The sequence below is a fragment of the Blennius ocellaris genome (genome assembly GCF_963422515.1).
Source record: "Blennius ocellaris genome assembly, chromosome: 20".
NCBI lineage: Eukaryota > Metazoa > Chordata > Actinopteri > Blenniiformes > Blenniidae > Blennius > Blennius ocellaris.
The window spans coordinates 21,314,645-21,335,806 of NC_137669.1; the positions used below are offsets into that span (position 1 = coordinate 21,314,645).

General features: G+C 43.7%; 3 protein-coding genes across 3 annotated transcripts in view; 2 read left to right on the top strand and 1 right to left on the bottom strand.

Moving 5' to 3' along the window:
• Positions 1-3,007: 3,007 nt before the first annotated feature.
• On the bottom strand, positions 3,008-6,659 carry LOC308144690 (uncharacterized protein; the record flags this gene model as incomplete). Its single annotated transcript, XM_080515870.1, has 2 exons — positions 6,207-6,659; positions 3,008-3,298 (listed from the first exon to the last, which is right to left on the bottom strand). Exons 1-2 carry the CDS (start codon positions 6,399-6,401, stop codon positions 3,008-3,010), a joined length of 486 nt encoding a protein of 161 aa, XP_080371996.1. The 5' UTR covers positions 6,402-6,659.
• A 3,187-nt stretch (positions 6,660-9,846) lies between these two features.
• Positions 9,847-16,299, top strand: slc30a8 (solute carrier family 30 member 8; the record flags this gene model as incomplete). Its single annotated transcript, XM_080515872.1, is given in 10 exon segments — positions 9,847-9,920; positions 11,044-11,104; positions 11,106-11,187; positions 11,806-11,952; positions 12,530-12,683; positions 13,813-13,985; positions 14,084-14,196; positions 14,735-14,840; positions 14,935-15,069; positions 16,154-16,299. Coding segments are annotated over 10 exon segments (1,191 nt in total).
• A 4,492-nt stretch (positions 16,300-20,791) lies between these two features.
• Positions 20,792-21,162, top strand: part of med30 (mediator complex subunit 30) — a 46,762-nt gene continuing 46,391 nt past the window's right edge. The window contains exon 1 of the mRNA XM_080515693.1: positions 20,792-20,879. The gene's annotated coding sequence lies outside the window, so the exon portion shown is untranslated. The remainder of the gene's footprint in view (positions 20,880-21,162) is intronic.

Here is a 21,162-nt window from a genome sequence, read left to right on the forward strand (position 1 = left end):
TGCCCCAGTGTTCAAAAACACAGTGGAGGTTATGAAAACCAAACTGTGCATCGTGTCAACATCAGTGCCTTCAGAACGGATCTTTTCCATTTACTTTGGAAGATTGTTTACGAGATTTGCACTAATTCATAATTTGTGAAACGCCTTCATTTACATTTTGCACATAGTTATTTTATGCGTATTTATTCATTTAAGTGTAAGTTCCAGTTTCTGTTTACTTTCTATTCCAAATTTTCGTTTTTGACGTTTCAATTGTGATGTTTCACATTTACCTTTGAGGTTGTGACAGAAAAAAAAATCAACATTTGCATTTTAAGAATTTTTTATCTTTCTGTCTTTTTTCTGCTAAAAGCAGCTTGTAGCTGTAACGCCAGCTGCTAAGCACAGCAGCTTCCGGCTCCTGACATTCACATGAGGCTTTCAGCACACTGGAGTCAGCTTGGAGGTGAAGTTCAGCCCGAATGACCGACTCACATCCCGTCAATCGTTCAGCTCACATGACCGACTCCCCTCGCTTCAGTCGTTCAGCGCACATGACCGACTCCCCTCGAAACTCGAAAGAGTCGTTCACTGAATCGGTCAGTAGCACTTCCGCTGTGTCGTTCACCTCGTGAGCGGTGAGCGGTGAGCCCTCCCCCCCTCCCTCACCTGAAAATCTCCGAGTGACGGCGGAGAAAAAAATAATACATTGTTTGTTTCACAAAGCTTGTAGAGATAAATACATGAATAATACATGGCTAAATACACAATAAACAATGTTAAAATACCACAGTAGCGTGTATTGTGTTACATTTAATATTGTCCCCTATAATTAGTTCTGCCCTATGAACGTCACATTATTTATTATTAGATTATTTATTAGATACTAGTAAAAAAAGAAAATCAGAATGTTGGAAGAAAAAAAACTATAAAAACATATGTATACATTAATATATACTGTATATCTGCCATTCTGGATGCCAGGTATTTATTCAGTTTAATCATTTATCTAATTTATTTTCTGATTCAACTAAACCTTAAAAACAAAACACATAATCTAGAATAAGGAGACCAGGATCACTAAAAACTAGTGTGTACTTATTGTTTATTTTCCTCAGAAGTGTTTCATCATTTTACTATGAACACATGATTCTCCCCCTGGTTCATGTCGCAGTTCAGCTGAGCCTCCAGGTCCTGGAGCGGGTGGAAATAGTGCGCATGCGCAACTGAATCAAATGACTCAAATGACCGATTCACTTGTATGAACGACTCAAAAACCCGTGAGTCCGTTCGAGGAGTCGGGTTTCTCATCACTAGTAGAAATGAATGCGATTTCGCTGTAACCGGAAGTGCGTTTCAAACAGGAAGTGAGGGACAGAAGTAAAAGTGGGCGGGGCGGAATAAGGTGGATACTCTCACAGTATATTGTCGGGTGTGTCTTTGAAGCCACAGGGTTTTTGTAACAACTGAGATTTTCTACACGTTGAATCGAGCCACTTAAACAACCTTGATTTGTATGCTTATACTTGTTTTAATTTATCAGCATTAATCGTGTCTTTTAATTTATGATCGCATTAATACAGTATGCGTGTTTTTACCCCGGGAGGAGGAACCTTCGTGCACTTTCACTGTTGCGCAGCCGGACACTTTACCGGCTGCACCACCTGCAGCACCCGGTCAAACATAAACAACCGATGTTTACAGGTAAGATATAACTACGGAGCACACATTAGATGGTGATAAATATCCTACGACTTAATATTTAGTGGAGTTTAATATGTCTCACTGACGTCATGTCACTAGTTGTTATATTCGTTAGCATCAGCTAACCTTTTTAGCAAACTTGCTAGGAGCTTCGCTAAAGTTTTCGAAACGTTTTTCGGGCATTATATTATTCTAGAAAGCAATTTGATTTGACTCTATAATGACTTACTGTGGTTTAAACTCATGGCCAACTTTCTATATCATGCTTGTTGCGTTACGTCACATATAACGGAAAACAGAGCACCGCAGCGGTGTTACGGATTAACTGGTGCCCGTGTTAATCGGCTCCATTTCCTCATCAATATGTTTTGTTTCAAACCACGTTTACGTTATTGTATTTTTTGTTTGTTTGTTTGTTTGTTTGTTGTTGTTTTTTAAAAACCAAATTAGACATGAATAGTCACAACTATCATATTTTGTATTAAATCAGATTAATCTGGGAAATTACTAAATGGCTGTTGGATTTTTTTTAAATTTTATTTATTAAAATTTTATTTTATTATTAATATATGTGTATTTGTGACATCAGGTAAAATAAGAATATATATTATTACAGTGTAAAAACAACATTTTTACAGCTTTTTTAATCGGATCTGCATATTGTCGGTAATTTAAATATGTTTCTTGTTTGTGTCGTTTAAATTGATGATTGTTAACAAATGACACATATTTTTTTTTTCCTTATAAAAGTGATTTACGTGTCGCCTCAAGAGAGAAGCACATATTTGTGTCAAATTTTGATAGCTCTCTTTTTTTGTCTCAGTTTTTTTTTTCTTTCACAAATTATTTTCACAGAATATTCCAGAAAACCTCCCATCAGGCTGTTATAGTGGTGCAGTAGTACTGGTGTGTAGATATTGTGGGTTTGTGATGAGATTTGTGCGTAGACAGATTTATGTGTTCATATCAAAATGTGTGCTTTGTTTCATGTGCAAATTGTCTGTCACACACCGCTTGAAAAAAAAATGACCTGCGAATCTCAACTCAGGGAAGTAAAAACTCTTATTTCTCTCCTTCAATATCCCCACAATAGGCTTCGGTAGATTTCTAAGACGTTACGACACAACCCCTCTGTCTTCTCCAGTCACTCAGGGACAAATCTATTTCTGAAATATAAACACGTTGACTTTTTCCAGGATATTGAAGGTAAAAAGTTAAATTTAATTCTTAAATTTCCTCCTGGAAAAAGGTTTAATTCGTCTGGCCGAGTCTCTGCGGGTCACTTCGGACGCTGCGAGGGCCTCCGGGAGTTTGTGCCGGACGATCAGGGCGCCGAGCTCCTCCTGCAGAACGCCCGCCTCTTGGCGTGAGGACGCCGCGGCGCCATCAGGTAGGAGGAGGAGGAGGAGCAGCCCACCTCTCCTGAGCTGGAGTACACACTGCTGCCTTCCTGCTCGCTTTCAGAGTCCCAGTAGCTCCCCACCTCCTCCTCCTCCTCCTCCTCCTCCTCCTCCTCCTCCTCCTCCTCAGACAGCTCCTGCCTCAGCTCCTGGATGCCCGAGTGGAGCTCCATCAGCTGCCGGATCAGGGCCTGGTCCTGGGAACGCATCTCCATCTGCAAAGAGAAGGTGCAATAAACGGTTTCATCCCAGTTAGACGATTCCCAGATAGACGACTCTAAGTTAGACAATTCCCAGTTAGACAACTTAGTTTAAAATGGCGTTGGGGAAGTTTAAAAAAAAAAAAAAGCAGAGGGGTAAGAAAAAAAAAAGTTGTCTCTCTGGGAGTCGTCTATCTGGGAGTCGTCTATCTGGGATGACACCTGCAAAACTTTTATGAAACCAAAAATGCAGCAAAAAAACCCCGATGCGTTTCAAGTAAACATGGTTTTAATCATCAGGAAGGATTTTCAGGAGACATGAGAGAAACTGTGTACATTTCAGATTCAGTTCCTCCTGTTTATCGAGTGTCGTTCCAGATAGACGATTCCCAGATAGACGATTCCCAGATAGACGACTTTTTTTTTCTTCTTACCCCTCCGTTGTTTTTATTTTTTTTACTTCCCCAATGCGATTTTAAACTAAGTCGTCTAACTGGGAATCATCTATATGTAAATCGTACATCTGAGAATCGTCTAACTGGGAATCGTCTATGTGGGATGAAACCGTTTTGCGTTTCCACGGAAGCGATTTGCAAACCACATCCCGCTCAATGAAAATGGCCGAAAACACTGTACTTCTCGTGCATATCAGCATGAAAAGGTATGTTTTCTGGTCTCCAAGGAGACGGAGTGGAATCGTTTTCTAAAAGTTCTCCGTGTCTCCGTCGTCTGAACGGCGCCTCAAAACGCCACGGAGCTTTTCCACATTTCCACTTGAAAACAGGTTTTTGGGGCCGAGTTGAGCTCAGTGTGAAACCGAAAGCCATTTTCTTACAACTTCTTACAACTTCTTTCAAATGCAAATGCATCTTTCTTGCCGTTCTCCTTCATCCCTCCTTTTCTTTGTGTCGGTTCCTTCTAATTGCATTCATTGTAAAACAAGATATTCAGAATTCCAGCAACTTCAGAGTCCAGGTTTGTCCTCAGGACTGAGGAATGTCCACAAAAGAAAACAAAACAAAAAACCCGGCGGGCCGATCTGCATTTCTTTTCTCTGGTAATTAAAGCCACAGACTGAGACTCGGCCCTGAAAGCTGCCGGGGTTTTACTGCTTTTTGTGGACCGAGTGAGGAGACGTGAACTTTCTTTCTTTTTTTTTTCTTCTTCCCCCTCCTTTGGAGACGAAGACGTGATGGACTCCACCTCATTACTGCCAGACTCCAGCTCTTTTCACACAATGTGCCCGACAAGGCAGACGAATGCTGATGTGACGTCTGCAGGAGGAGGATTTATCTGGACGCAAAGAAAACATCAGTTGGACTTTTTGTCTCGGGGGGGGTTTTAAGAGAGGGAGACACACTGGGACGTGTTCTGGAGACGTGCTTCAACATTAACAGGTTGTTTTTTGTTTTGTTGTTTTATCTTTTTGGATTCCGCCTGTTTACAGCGAGACGATCTCTGATCCTGAAATCCTCCCAGATGGTGGAGGATCGTCATGACCTGCTGCTGCTCTGTTGTCTTGACGACGGGGTCTCCTTATGTCTCTGATCTGAAGATTGTTGTTGGTCTTCTTCTTCTTCTTCTTCTTCTTCTTCTTCTTCTTCTTCTTCTTCTTCTTCACCTTCTTCTTCTTCTTCTTCTTCTTCTTCTTCTTCTACTTCTACTTCTACTTCTACTTCTACTTCTACTTCTTCTACTTCAACTTCTTCTTCTTCTTCTTCTTCTTCTTCTTCTTCTTCTTCCTCTTCTCCTTCCTCTTCTTCTACTTCTTCTTCCTCTTCTTCTTCTACTTCTACTTGTACTTCTACTTCTTCTACTTCTACTTCTACTTCTTCTTCTACTTCTACTTCTTCTACTTCTACTTCTTCTCTACTTCTACTTCTACTTCTTCTACTTCTACTTCTACTTCTACTTCAACTTCTTCTACATCTTCTTCTTCTACTTCTTCTTCTTCTACTTCTACTTCTTCTTCTTCTACATCTTTTACTTCTACTTTTTCTTCTTCTTCTACTTCTACTTCTTCTACTTCTTCTCCTCCTCCTGTGTGCGCTCAGGACACTCGTTACCATGACGAGCCGTCTGGATGAATGTACGAAATGCCAAGTGATATATTAGGCAGTGACAATGAAGCCTACACACACACACACACACGCACACACACACACACACGCACACACACACAGTAACAACTCACTCGGGGCTCCTGTGTGAAGAAAGGGGCGGAGCTTGGGCTTGCTGGTGAGGCGATGACCTTTAGCGTTGTTGTTGTTGTTGTTGTTTCGATGCTTCTCATACGTTCCTTGATTGTCTCTTGATTTTAGCTCATTTTCAGGATTTTATTTTCCCCGTCTGTTGGTTGATGAACCGTTTATTCCAGACGCCTTAATTTAATGCAGCTCCGAAAATCATCTATATTGAAACTTTGTTTCAATATAGATGATTCTATATTGAAACAAAGTTTCTATATTGAAACAAAGTTTCAATATAGAAACTTTGTTTCAATATAGAAACTTTGTTTCAATATTCTTTTTTTTAAACGTTCTAGTTATGATAAATATGAAATTTGAAGCTAAATTCAACATGAATTCATTTTGACTCGATTCAGCCGTGAAACGTCTCCTTCGGTCACAGTTTCACACTCAAGTCAAGGAAATGCTTGAAATTACTTTCAATAAAAGAACCACAGGGAAGAACGTGTCTCACGTCTTCGTACGCGAAACTCACACTTTCTTCTCGTTCCGTAGTTTCAGCTCGTCCTGCTGGAGACGAGTCCGACGTGCAATAAAAAAAAAAAAAAAGGGACATTCTGCACGTGTCTTGATCACGTGTCATTAGTTTCTAACATATCGTGGACACGTTCCCAACGCCGGACGTGGCGGTGCATCAGAACGTCCAGTCAGACGTCACGTCCCCTCAGTCTTACCAGTTCTCTGCGCAGCCAGGCCAGCGCGCTCTGGATGTCCAGCGTCCCTCCGTCCCCTCCGTCCCCTCCGTCCCGGGGGCGTCCACTCCTGCTCGGGGTCTCCCTGCACGCGCTCCTCTCGGCCTGGCAGCCGCCGAAGGTGGAGCTTTTGCGGGAGAAGTCCCGCAGTCTGGTGAGAACCTCCACCTCCGTCATGACCTCGGGGCGTCGTCGTCTTGGGCTCGTCGTCGTCTTGGGCTCGTCGTCTTGGGCTCGGCGTCCTCGTCGTCTTGGGCTCGTCGTCCTCGTCGTCTTGGGCTCGGCCCGCCGCTCGCGGCCTCGTCTGATCTCCGCCTGCCGCGTTGTGAGTCCCTGCCGCTTGCGAGGACTTATGAGGAACTCGCTCTCTCTTTCTCCTCTTTCACACGGCCTCCTGTCTGGTCGCCCTCCCCCCTGCTGTGTCCTCACAACCTTTTCTTCTTGTCTCTTTCTCAAACCCCCCCCCCCCCACCCCCACCACCCCCCTCTAGTGACGTCAGACGTCTGACCTGGAGTTGTTTACCACTTTTAGACTCTTTTATCACACACACACACACACGAATGCAGCGAGCATCGCGATGGGCAGGACAAGAAGAAGGAGAGGGCCGGTGGTTGCCATGACGACACAGTTGCGTATAATCTTTGAGAAACCACTCGAGCTTCAGTCTTGTTTTTGTGTCTCCGGTGCGGCGAGGACGGGGGGGGGGGGGGGCTTGCATGTATAAACTCCTCTCGCTAGACTCCCGGCGGGCGAAGCGGCGCCCTCGTGGACCCGCCGGGTCGCGGTTCTGGTTCTGGTTCTGGAGAACAGTGTGAACAGCCGTGTGTGACTAACCGTCCCCGTGCCACTTCCCCTCCACCCTGCCTCCCCTGGCAACCCGCGGCGCCCACATTCACGCGGACCTTTGGCACAAGCGAGCCGGCGGCCGACCGAAATAACCTCCGAGGCGCTATTTTTAGTTCTGGAGCTCAACGTGGAAAAAGAAAGAAAGAAAGAAAGGACGTCACCGTTTCTGAAAAGGAATAAAAGGAAGGAAGTGGCGGTGTGTGATTGTGTCATGTGAAGCTGCTGATGTGAGCGGCGTGAGCTGTGATGTCACATTGGGCTGTGATGTCACACTGGGCAGAGAGTAGGAATCTCAAACAGAACCCAGTGAAGGTTGGTAACGGTGACCTGCAGGTGCAAAACACTACAAACTTCATAAAACACCACCAAATACAAAAAATACGGAAGAGGATTAGGGCCACTGTGGGGAAAAACCCAGAGTTCTGACTTTTTTTGGTTCTGGACTTTTTTCTCAGAATTCTGACTTTTTTTTCTCAGAATTCTTTTCAATTAGAACAAATTAGTGATGAAAGGTGTTTTTTACCTCGCTGTCATTTCTGCAGTCTTCCTCAGAGCCTCATCTGACATTTAATGATGTGTTGATCTTTACCAGGTGATAAAAACCAGTCAGGCTGGCCACGCCCCCCACCATCCGGCCACGTCAGTCAGAATTCTGACTTTTTTCTCAGAATTCTGACTTTTTTTCTCAGAGTTCTGACTTTTTTCTCAGAATTCTGACATTTTTTCTAAGAGTTCTGACTTTAAACTCAGAATTCTGACTTTTTTTTCTCAGACTTCTGACTTTAAACTCAGAATTCTGACTTTTTTTCTCAGACTTCTGACTTTAAACTCAGAATTCTGACTTTTTTTCTCAGACTTCTGACTTTAAACTCAGAATTCTGACTTTTTTCTCTCTCGAGGTCCTGCTCTGTCAGTCAGCTGCATCGGATTGATCATTTAGAAGCAGTTTTGCATTGTCGGTTTTTTTTTTGTTTTTTTTTGACTGGACGGCGGGGGCGTGGCCGGATGGTGGGGGGCGTGGCCAGCCTGACTGGTTTTTATCACCTGATAAAGATCAACACATCATTAAATGTCTAATGAGGCTCTGAGGAAGACTGCAGAAATGACAGCGAGGTAAAAAAAACCCCCATCTTTCATCACTAATTTGTTCTAATTGAAAAGAAACAACATCATAAAGTGAATATAATTAAGATTTTTGCATATTTAAGTTAATCAACCGTTTTACACATGATATTTGTTTTGGTTCAGTCTCTAATATATCCTTTTTAATCCCAATGATATTATCAACAGGATGACAAATAATCGTGCAAAGTATTCATCCAACTGTTGTTCGTGTCTGTAAACCGTATATATATAATTTATTTAAATATTTTGTTGTCTATTGGGAATTAAAAGGGGCTTGAGTAGAGATTTTGATTAGCATATTAAATAGATTGTTAAGATCCAATTTAAATTATATCTAGATGTCATAATTACCTTATGAAGGAATCTTGACAGGAAAAAAAATCATTAGATGCATAAAATGTATCGTGATCATGAAAACAGCTGAGTGGCTACTCTGAAGTAGTTTAGACATAATTTTAAACACTGTCACAACTTTTTCTTCACCTTTGAGTCGAAAAACCCTCAAAATCAGTGGATTATTACTTTTAAACTGGTCGATTTCACAGAAAACTTCAGCTGTTGTCCAGGAAACCTCCCGAGGATGATTGACGCACCAACGCACGTGGCTCTTTGGCTCCATCTGGTGGTTTATTCAGGAACAACATGCAATCGACATCTGAGCTGGAAAAATATAATTAGACGAAAGAACAAATTAATTCATATCTGCTCTTCAAATAAATATGATATAGGTCCAGTGTATAGTTATAGTTTTACACACAAAACATTGTGTCGCCAGAGCGTTTTTCTTCTCCCAATTTGGTAGTTTTGAATCATTTAGTCGCTGGATTTTCTTTGATGTGGGAAGAAATTCTCGGGTTGTTTTTTTTTCTCAAGGCTCTAAGTAAATAAGCCTTCTTGTAGAATCCAAGTAAGTATTTTCTTTCCTGATTAAAGTGACAGAAATCGTTATTAAGGGATGTTTTTGCAGCTCTAAAAATGTAAAAATGTGTTATGGGGGGGGGGGGGGGGGGGGGGGGGGGGGACTGAATGATGAAGAAGATGAAGTTCCGGTTTGGTTTGATTGTGGACAAATAATCATGTGATGATGATGAGTGGAGGGCGCACGGCCCTTCTGTTCTGATCGTGTAATCAGTGTGCCGGCTGCTGAGAGGAGGAGGAGGAAGAGGAGGAGGAGGGACAGTGCGCACACGTGCGCATTTTCAACACTTTTATCCATATTTATTCTGCAAATATTTATATTTATCATCATTTTTATTTTTTGGGGGGGCAGAAAAGTTAATAACAAGCCGTCGCTGTCCCTCTCCTCTCACACCCTCCTCTGGACCCACGCGCTCCGTGCGCCCCTGGTGCGCTGCGCTCCGCTCCGTGCGCTCCGCGCTGCGCCGCCGGCCGCTTTGCACACGGTGCCCTGCGGCCGCAGCAGCGGAGTCACAAGGCTGCGGATAAGAGGCTGCTCGCACCGGGTGTTCCTCCACAGAGGATGTTCTGCGGCTCCACAGAGAAACATCCAAACTGGCGCTAGGAAGTTTTGAGAAAAAAACCCAAAGTTTTACGTATGTGTTTTGGTTTAAAGTGAGTACTTTTAGACTTTTTAGTGGTTTTGTTTTTTGTTTTTTTTTAAGTGTGTCTGAGTTTTATTAGTGATCAATAATGTTCAGAGACAAAGACCCGGAGAAATGTCGCCTGTTGACAGAGGAGAGGAACATTTACACCATGTCGGGAAGGTAAACATTCCGCTTTAAATACCAAGTCGAACTTAAAACCCGCCGTTGTCAGTCTCGTAACAATGGCATTTTTCACCCCCACGTTAAAAAAAAGGCGTTTAAAGTTTTTAACTTTTGCCAAAAGTGGTGTGTAAAAGTGTTTTTGCAGTCCAGCCTTCAGGTTTTCCACACGGGACGGATTAGATGTGTGCAAACGCGCCTTGCTTCTATCCAGGTCACAAGTTCATCCACGAACACATTTAGGGAGGTGTGCAGACAAATAATTCTAATTGAATCCAAACACGCACTTTAAAACACTTAAAACACCAACGAGGCGAAGAATATAACACAATTCACTTTTATTTCCTCAGTCAAGCTGAACGGTTTGGATTTGTGCGCGTCAAAATGATAATTTTAGCACATTTGCAGGTACCAGATGACATTATTGAGTTTATTCCAAAGTATTAAAAATGCATTTGTGTTCATTTAAATTAGACTAGATGTGTTTTGTCACTATTTGTTCGTTTCTGAAGTGAGGATGTTTTTCCTCACAGCTATCGGACATGAAAACCTCCGTAAGAGACAGTTTCCATCATGAAATGCAGCTTTACTACTTCGTACAGTGAAATCCCATTTATTGAAACCACTGCTGCTTCAACATATTCAGAATAATCTGAGGTGAGGCTTTCACCAGAAATTACTATACCATTATATCATAAAACAAGATGTGCCTGCTGTTAAATTAAACAATAAGAAGGAATAAGGGAATAAATTAATACACTAAATGTAAATAAGACGATACAATGACTTTTATTTGATTTCTAAAAGACATTTCTTCCCAGAGAATTGACTCTTATTGCTCAAAGTCATACAACAGCTACAAGAGCATTTTTCTTTCTTTACTTTTCACTGTATTTTGATTTATGATTGAATTGAAATGTTTGACAGCTCTGAGTCAAAAGCAAACAACAACTTCACCGCACACGTTTGAGAAAGTAAAACAAGGAACCCGTCTGAATCCAGTTTAACAGAATCAGAATAGTCTTTAAGTTTAAAAGCCAAACTGCGACCGAATCCGTTTTTTACCAGTTGGTTCTTGCAGTGTGCGTCGATCCACCGATTTTATTTTGTGTTTGTCGTCCAGTGTGCCAAACGACGGCCGAGTGAAGCATTGCCATGACAACAGCCGAGCGCAGGAAGACCGGGGAGCGAGAGAAGAAGGTCGCCAGGAGGCGGCTGTACGTGGTTTCTGTCGTCTGCCTGGTCTTCATGATCGGAGAGACCCTCGGTGAGCCTCAAACCCCCCCTTCACCCCCCCCCCCCCCCCCCCCCCCCCCCCCCCCCACGACACCTGAGCTCCGAGTCACTGAAAATGCAGATTTTATAAAACTGCTCTCAAAGTGGAAGTTTTTGAAAACTTCCACCCCCGTTTTATTAATTTTTTTTGTAGACGGAAGAAACCCTGCAGCGCGCACACACACACACACACACACACACACACACACACACACACACACACACACACACACACACACACACACACACACACACACACACACACACACACACCACGGCTGTAGTAAATAGTTGTTCTGCACATGCTCAGTAGAGGGACTATAACAAAAATGGCCGCCTCCGTCGTGTCACGACTCCCAGTTCATGTTCTCCTGGGACTTGGTGCTTTTATTTTGACAGTCACCCTAATAACGGTCCAACTTGGTCGTCTGTCCACGAGAATATCCAGGTTCTCTTATTGTTGTTGTTTCTAGCATTTTGTTTTCTCTCTGTGTGTGTTTGTAGTTTCATCATGCAGATAAACAACAGCACCCTCTAGTGGCCCATATGGTTTTTAGTGAAACTTTGTGTGTGTGTGTGTGTGTGTGTGTGTGTGTGTGTGTGTGTGCAGGTGGGTACTTTGCAGGCAGCCTGGCGGTGATGACGGACGCCGCCCACCTGCTGGTGGACCTGACCAGCTTCATCATCAGCCTGCTGTCCCTCTGGCTCTCGTCCAGACCGGCAACACACACACTCAACTACGGCTGGCACCGTGCAGGTGACACACACACACACACACACACACACACACACCTGAAAGTGTTGAATCACACGTAGAGCAGATAAACTCAGCAAACGTAAAGATGAGTGTTCAATAATGTAGATTACAATACTAGAGTAATGAAAAACGGGTCATAGAAATAGATATCCCAGAAAACACAATCTAGATCTCATTATTGTCCATCATTTGAACTTTGCCCTGAAACTGTAGAAAACCAATAAATAAATAAGTCAAAACGGAGTCACTGAGTAGCGAAGTAATTAGGTCGTCATTTACTACTTGTGGAGGTAGGAAATAAGAAATTAGATCCGTTTTCTCGTGGGTAATTAGAAAGCTAATGATATAATTTGATATGTAAAACACTTCACTGGGTATTTATTAGACGGTGGCTGTAGATTTATGTTGCGCGAGTTTGCTGTATAAATCTTATTTAACCAAAGTAGATGGAGAATTAGACGCGTTAAAACTTCCCGAAACGTCTAACGGGGAACTTTTTGTTGACGATTACGTGAAATCCCTCCACGTTCACGCCGTGTCTGTGTGGCGTTGCGGCGGATCGGCGGCGGCGTTGCAGAGATCCTGGGCGCGCTGCTGTCCATCTTCACCATCTGGCTGGTGACCGGCGTGCTGGTGTACCTGGCGGTGGAGCGGCTCGTCAGCGACGACTTCACCATCGAGGGCGACATCATGCTCATTACCTCCGGCTGCGCCGTGCTGGCCAACATCATGTGAGCAGAGCTTTCACCTCTCACTCAGTCTAGGACAGTCAAATGTAGGGTCGTGGACGACGCAGCGATGTGACGTCATTGCGCAACAGTAATGGCAGGAAGAACGTAGCATTGCGGCTGCAGTGTCGCAGAGGAATCATGTATAAATACTCTCCGCCACTAGAGGGCAGCACAGAACTTTGCCGGTGAAATGTAAAGTGACAGACGTCAGTGTGGTTCATCTCCACCTCCTGCTACCATCTTGTATCAAAGTACTGTGTCAGTGACAGTGATGGAGAAGTTTTTGAAAAGGAAGAATGTGAACCAGGATCTCAGCTCTTCATCCATCAGGTCCAGGTTTCACACTCAGGGAGGCACTATTAAAAAAAAAAGAAATTGGGAAATTTGGGAAAATTGGGAAGGTTGAAAAACACTGGGCTAGAATCTCCATGTTCTTCCACTGGTAACGTCTATAGAATATTGTTCTCTGCACACGCGTGTGTAATTTCATTACTGAAGGAAATTATCAGTAATTGACATTATCAAACTGTCAAGTTGGAAGAGTTGGAAGAGAACAAACTACCATCTGAGCTAAAACAGCCACTGCAGTCGTAGAAAAATGAATGAAAAAACAAATAAAAACAACTGATGCTTCATAGTTTCTGCATCCAAGTAACAAGTGTAGAAAAACACAATGTGCTTTAACCTAAAACCACACAAACAATTATAATCCGCCAGCACTGGGAATAATTAACGATACTTGTGGAAGTAAATTGGGAAATAAATTTTTTCTGTATTTACTTGATTCCTGTTGATAAAACATTGATGAGAAAGACTTTATATTGTTAATAGAGGCTACAGAGTTTCACATTTTAACATTTTCGGGTGGTGGTGGTGGTGTGCCTCCAGATTCTTCCAAAGAAAAAAAGTGTTCCTCGGCTCAAAAAAGGTTGAAAAACACTGATCTACACGATGTTCCACATTGTATATATTTAAGATATTTTTAAGTATTCTACGTGCAGTATTTACAATATATATACACACACAAAAAAGAAAGTACAAGCCTCAGGACGTCTCCCTAACTTCACTTTCAGAGAGTCGTTCTCAGTATTGAAAGTCATTTTAAAGTGATTAACCCCCTCCTGCCCAGCATGGCGGTCACCCTCCACCAGTCGGGTCACGGCCACAGCCACGGCGGCCTGAGTTCCCACGGCCACGGCCACGGCCACGGGCCGGCGAAGGAGAAGAAGAAGACGGGGACGTCGGCGGACGGCCGGTCCGGCGAGGAATGTGTGGACCTGGAGCAGAACCACGACGACCAGGGTACGCTGGCCGTCGCCGCGGCGACGCCACCCTCCGAACTAAAGGAGGTCAATCGTTTTGATTCACTCTGTATTTATTCCTCCCCCCCCCCCCGTCAGCGCGGCGGAACCAGCAGGCCAACGCCAGCGTGCGAGCGGCGTTCGTCCACGTGGTGGGAGACCTGCTGCAGAGCGTCAGCGTGCTCGTCAGCGCCATCATCATCTTCTTCAAGGTGACGCGTGACGATTTAAACGTCCATCAATCCACACATGCAGAAGCTCCCGTGTAGAATAAGAGTTATTTTTGATCTGGATCGTCACCAAACATGTCCTTTGGTCAAAATGTGCCTTTGGATCGACTCATTAATGTCTTTTTCAGGTTTCTTGTTATCAGACAGGTGATTTATGGGGTTAAAATGTCTCCGATCCCTCACGCGACTTCTGCATTTCTGTCTTGGTTTTCACATTTGTGCTTCAGCTTTCGTTTCAAACATTCATGTTGATTGTTGACGTCACGTTTCTGTCTTGACGTTTGCGACTTCTACATTTTCTGTTGGGTTTGTATTTGTGGTGCAGCTTTTGCATTTGATTTGCATGTTTTCTGTTCGGGTTGAGTTTTTGCTTTTGCGTTTTGACTTATTATTTTGCATTCCGGAATTTTCGATTATTTAAAAAAGAAATTGGTGTCGTCGTGACTCTTCTGGGCCGCCGTGGGAGTCGGTCCACCATCGTCTCCACCGACGAAATCACCGCCGTGTCTTTGTCTTCCAGCCCGAGTATAAGATCGCCGACCCCATCTGCACCTTCCTCTTCTCCATCCTGGTCTTGTGCACCACCTTCACCATCATGAGAGACATCCTGCTGGTCCTGATGGAAGGTGAGACGTTCGCCCTCGGCGCAACACGCTACCGCCACCTGTGTACACACACACACACACACACACACACGACTCCGCTCTCTCCTCCGTCCAGGAACTCCGTCGGGGGTGAAGTACGGCGAGGTGCGAGACGGCTTGCTGGCGGTGAAGGGCGTCACGGCGGTCCACAACCTGCACATCTGGGCGCTCACCGTGAACCAGGCCGTTCTGTCTGCACATGTAGCCGTCGGTGAGAGCGAGTCGCCGCCGCCGCCGCCGCCGCCTCGTAATGGAACACCTTCTCCCGCTGCAGCATGAGCCCAGGAAGTCACACAGATCTGTAGGCCGTTGGCTGAAAACGCCAGATAATTCGACTGCACATCGACTCTCATTGACGGAGCCCCCGAAGAGACATGGAGGGGAAAAAAAAAAGAAACTTTCTCGAGATCTCGCAAAACTATATCGTTATATATGCGCATCGCATATGTGATCGACTAAGTTTGTCCTTCCAGAGACACCGTACCCCCCCCACTGGTGTTGAGAGAAGCTAAAGCTAATGGAGGACACCCACCCCTACGAGAGTTTTGTTTTGAAATCGGCCTAAAATATAAAGACGTTCAAGCAGTGCTTAGCGAAAGGACATGCTTTTGAGAGATCTCGAGATAGTTTTATATTCTTTTCTCCGTGCTCATTGGTCAACTTTCTTCATAATGAGAAAAAAACCAAACCATTCAGACGTGTGCTTATTAAAACCGACAGGTTTTATATGAATGTGTGCGTCACGGGAGGCTTTAAGTAACGGTAAGAAGCGATAAAATAAGGATTATTTACAATATCGTGACATTTGGTTTGAAATATGAAGAAATACAAAATGAGGAGGATTATACTTGGCATTTTCTATATATTATTAATAGACTAGAGTAGAATGGAACGTAAAATTAATTGCAGACTAGAAAGAAAATAGAGGAGTTGCTCTATTAGTGACTAAAAGCATGAAACTTTGAATTGCGTCCCTCATTTAGCGTTTTATTGTTGTGACACTTATAATGATATTGTCTAATTCAGTTTAATGATCAGCTGAAGTTACGTCAGTTAACTGGAGCTCAAACTGTTGTTATATACGACAAAAATACCAAATAAGCTCACAGACATGACATAAACTATGTTGTTTGGTTTTGGACTTTCTTTAAAGGAGCAACTTGAGTAAAGAGTCTTTTGTTTTGTCGACTTGAATCCTCACAGTTAAAGTGTGTTTTTTTTTTAACCCCGAAGACACAATGTGATGAACTCAGTCGTATCGTGAAGCTTCAGGTTTGACCCCCTCTGCTCCCCAGACGAGTCGGCGGACGCTCAGACGGTCCTCAGGGAAATGACGCAGGCGTGTTTCTCCTCCTACAACTTCCACTCCGTCACCATTCAGATGGAGCGGCAGGCCGACCTGAAGCCCGGCTGCTTGCTCTGCGAGGACCCCAAGAAGTAGAGAGGGGCGGTTCCTCCCGTCGCCCCAGGAGGACAAACCGTCCTTTGGTCGCCGTGGTGATGATGATGATGGTGGTGGTGGTGGGGATGATGGTGGTTCGTTTTCCGTAGCAGAGGTGCTCTTCCTGGCTTTGCGTCGTCCTAAAGAGACGGCACTTAAATCGTGTCGGTGATTTCAGGGGGGGGGGCTTTTTTTGCATTTTTCTTGTGACTTTGATTTTTTCTGCGCTTTGTTTGTTTTTGTTTCTTACCTTGCTGTGAAACAGAACAGACCCGGATCCACAGCCGCCGTTCGTACGTCCAAAACCCCGACCGCTGTTATGTAGTTCCGCGCAAAAATTGCCGCTCTTGACGAGCGACTGTCGCTTCAGGTTGGATCGTAACTTTCTTCTGACTTTGTTGAGCCACGATGCCAAGAATTATTCAATAAAATTCCCTTTGTTTTTTCATGAAGGTTGTGTAATCCTGCTGAGCAAGTGTTTAAGACGACACAATGACATCTTTTTCTTTTTTTTCTTGCAAGAAAACTTACTTTCAGCTAATTTCTTGGTTTTACTTTGTTTTTGATGCTACTGAGGTGATGGAGAAACAAACATTTGCTCAAAGGTGACCGGAGAGGACAGAAAGGATTTCACTCCCTGATGCTGAATGGGGGGGAAACAGAAATGGAGCCGCTGTCATGAGGGGGCGCCCAACCACCCCCCCCCCCCCCTGCTAAACCACCTCTTTGACTTTGAGACGACTTGTGGTTTTTAATGTACCCCGGCGGCCGCGCTGGCTTTTCCAGGTGCCTCCGACTCCTCCATGTTCACCGTTTGACCTTCTGGCTCCTGCGGTGAGAGCCGGAGGCGTCCGGCGCTTCAGAGCCGCGTTCAAGGGCGCCATTTATAACCGACTGACACGAAGCCGGCTTCAGACAAGTTCATCATTTAAAACTTTTTATTTAGCTTTTTGGGTAAAGATTTTATGGATGAGGTTCAGCGTCTGGTCTGTTTAAGTTGTATTGATTGGAGTCAGGATTCCAGATCAATAAAAAAATAAATGACGATAAAACCTTCAGTGTAAAAATACTACACTCAATAAAGTACCTGAGAACACGGCAGCAAACTGACCAGGATCACAAATATTTAACATTTCTAAGTGCAAACGTCTCTAAAAAAGGACAAGTGTCACCAGAATGCAGCGTTTTCAGTTATTTTTACATTTTAAATCAGGTCCATCAACTGTGAAGAAAGTTTACTGAGGAGAAGAACCTTAAAAAAGACGCACAGCAGGTTTTCACTGTCCCACAAGTGAGTTCATCCTCCTTGTGTGGTCGCTGGATTCTATCATGTTCACTGATCTCATTGGTCTGCTGGCTGGACTTTAGCCTCCGTGCTGCTGCTGCAGCGTCCCTCCTCTCTCCATCTCCCTCCTCTCTCCTGCTCCCTCCATCTTCCTCCTCTCTCCATCTTCCTCCTCTCTCCTGCTCCCTCCTCTCTCCATCTTCCTCCTCTCTCCATCTCCCTCCTCTCTCCATCCTCCTCCATCTCCTGCTCCCTCCTCTCTCCTGCTCCCTCCATCTCCCTCCTCCCTCCTCTCTCCATCTCCTTCCTCTCTCCATCTCCTTCCTCTCTCCATCTTCCTCCTCTCTCCATCTCCCTCCATCTTCCTCCTCTCTCCATCTCCCTCCATCTTCCTCCTCTCTCCTGCTCCCTCTCTCCATCTCCTCTCTCCATCTCCCTCCTCTCTCCATCTTCCTCCTCTCTCCATCTCCCTCCTCCCTCCTCTCTCCATCTTCCTCCTCTCTCTCTCTCTCCATCTCCCTCCTCTCTCTCTCTCTCTCCATCTCCCTCCTCTCTCCATCTCCCTCCTCTCTCACTCTCCATCTCCCTCCTCCCTCCATCTCCCTCCTCTCTCCCTCTCCACTCGGCCCCACAGGGACCAGATCACTACCTAGTTAATTAAACAGGATATTGTACGAGGTGGCGACATAATCCCTTTTAGTTCTGATACCCGCTCTGCTAATAATCACTACAGTGTTTGTGTTTCCTCACGAGGGCCGTCTGTTCTGTTCTGTACGGTTCTGTTCTGTTCTGTACGGTTCTGTTCTGTACGGTTCTGTACGGTTCTCTTTCAGGCTTCATCGCCTACTGTCTCACTTTCTCCCACCTTTTTGTCCAACAGAACTACCTTTTCTTACCACCTCGTACTGATTCCACTGCCTGGAGTTCAGATCCCACAGCCCTTTTTTTAATATGTGACTTTCTGGCCTGTTGGTTTCCATCAAACACGTTCTGAGGCCTTGTGTCGGGATGGTGACCCGTCCAGGGTGTCACCTGCCTTCGTCCACCGTCCACTGGGATCAGCTGCTGCTTATTAAATCCAGCTTCATAGTGAGGTTAGCTACACGTTTAAGTTGGGAAAAGCTTTCAATATGTTCACATTTCAGTATCGTCTGATCATGTGCTACATGACCTTCCCTTTTTCTTTCTATTCAAGAACTTTAGTAAAAACACCAGGCTTTAAGCAACAAACTATAAATGCCCACAACATTATTAATATGCCGACCTCTTTCAATTGTACTCATACTTCACTACGATTTACGTCATGTAATGTAAGTTTCTCACATTTAAAATCACATGTAAATACAGAATATGACGACAATTTCTAAAGCTGGAGAAGGTTTATTTAATTAATAAATAACAATTTTGTAATTTCTATATAATTCATGTCAGCGTGGGAAATGTTTTCTGAATGGAGATATTTCTTACGAATCACATGCCTGCTGGTAAGAACTGCCATAAAACATCCACCGGCTAGAAGTTTTAGATTCAACAGCAACTTGTGACTTCGTTCAAATTCAGGAGACAAACTGCAGAAAACTTTTCTGTCCTCTGACCTCTGGTGGAAACCTGTCTGAGGATTCTGAGAGCTCGACTGGAGAATTAATGCAGGTATTTGATATTATTTAGTTTCTTTTTTTTTTTAAATGAGGTTTGATCACAACACGAGAAAACCGTGGAAATCAATATCATTTCCATCAGCTTGCTTTGATTTGATCAATGCAATCTGTTGTTCTTCTTTTCGCTCTGATCAGAGATAAATGAGCTCTGCAGTAACACACACACACACACAAATAAGAAACAGGAGTTTTATCTCCATTTCAATGTCTTAAAGTCAAGCCAGCGTAAAACAACCCAAAACAAACCATAGATGACATTTACACACAACAAATTATGTCGAATAGCCATAAATTGACCAAAATAATTCATATTTTACCACCTCAAGAAGTGTCTATGCAGTATTTGCATGCAAATACACCAAGATTACTTATTAAAAACTTTGAGCGTGTGTTTTAAAACTTGCACACACTAACTACATCATACTTATAAACCTTTCAAACCTTCAAGAAGAAATTATGTCATTGTTTAGCATGATCACTTAATAATTATAGGACTGTCATCAATGTACAACTATTAGCGGACTAAATATACTGGAGTTACTGTCAGACTCTGCAACAGGGCAAGTTATATATTCATCTCACTGTAGCCCTCAGTAGTTCTGGTCACACGGCAGATGTGATTTACAAGACTAAGTTTTCTCCTGGAAACTGAACCAGCACTCCTTTAGCAATGAGGAAGTGGTTGTGTGAACTTCACACATTTTTTTGCTATTAGGATGGCATGTTGTAGCTCGAAAGTAAATTAGTCCAAGGAGAATGGCTTTGAGTTATCATTACACAAAGTCTGCTTCAGATAAAAAAAAGACATTGAAAGCCAGCCAGGAACCCACACTTGGAATGAATGGTGTACATTAAGTAATGGCATCCTAATCTACTTTTTCAGGATCAGTCAAGCCTGAAGGAAAAACCCTCTCCTTCTTTCATTAAAGCTCAGATTTCCAGTGCCTGCAAGTCAGAGCAGGGATTCTGCAGCACAGCGGAGCCTGTGCTGACGAAGCATTATCCATCCATCCATCCATCCACCCATCCATCCATCATCCATCCACCCATCCATCCATCCACCCATCCATCCATCATCCATCCATCCATCCACGCATCTTCAACCATTTAATTGTGTTCAGGGTCAGTTCAGGCGGGTACATTTAACGTGGAATAAAACAAACAAATGACCCAATAATGTTGCAATTAAATGTTTAAATTGGTTTGAAGTATAAGAATATATAGTTGTTGTATGAGAAGGAGCCAGTGTAGGGCGCTGTTACCCTATAAAGCCTAAACTCTTTTTATTTGTTTAGGGCGGATTGCTTTACCGTAATCCATCCATTCATTTATTTTCAAGATTTTTAAAGGGAGACGCAATTTAAAAGCATAGAACCAATAATTCGGTAATAGTCAATATATAGATTTAATACACGTTTCTACAAAATCTATATATATTGCTCTGTTTTGGCTAAAAGCGTGCAAATGAAAAAAAATTTTTTGTTTGCGCTTTTACTGGAGTCTTTACGACCTCGAAGTCTCGCTGTCAACTCATGATGAACTCTCGCGATACTTGGAGCAGCAGCAGCAGCTGAGCTCTTAGAAGCAGAGCTGGAGACTTAACATGTCAACAAAAGAGATAAATTATCACCACACAGGTAAAATTGCACCTCCTATAACCTACTGTTAGATAGACTGCATCATTTACAGCGTTGTTACTTGTCGGTTGGTGCCGGGATGGTGAAATAAACAGACGGAAAGAAGGCAGAAGGGGTCGTGTTGTCGGTGTTTCTGACAAAGTGGTTTCCATGTTAACTGGTGACCGACTTCCTTTAGCCTCCCTTCCTGCTATTCGGAACAGTATATGTTAATAACTCGCCAGAAATTCGTGGCTAAGGTTTTTATCAGCGGTAGATGTTGAAAAGAAGCCAGCGTTCTATA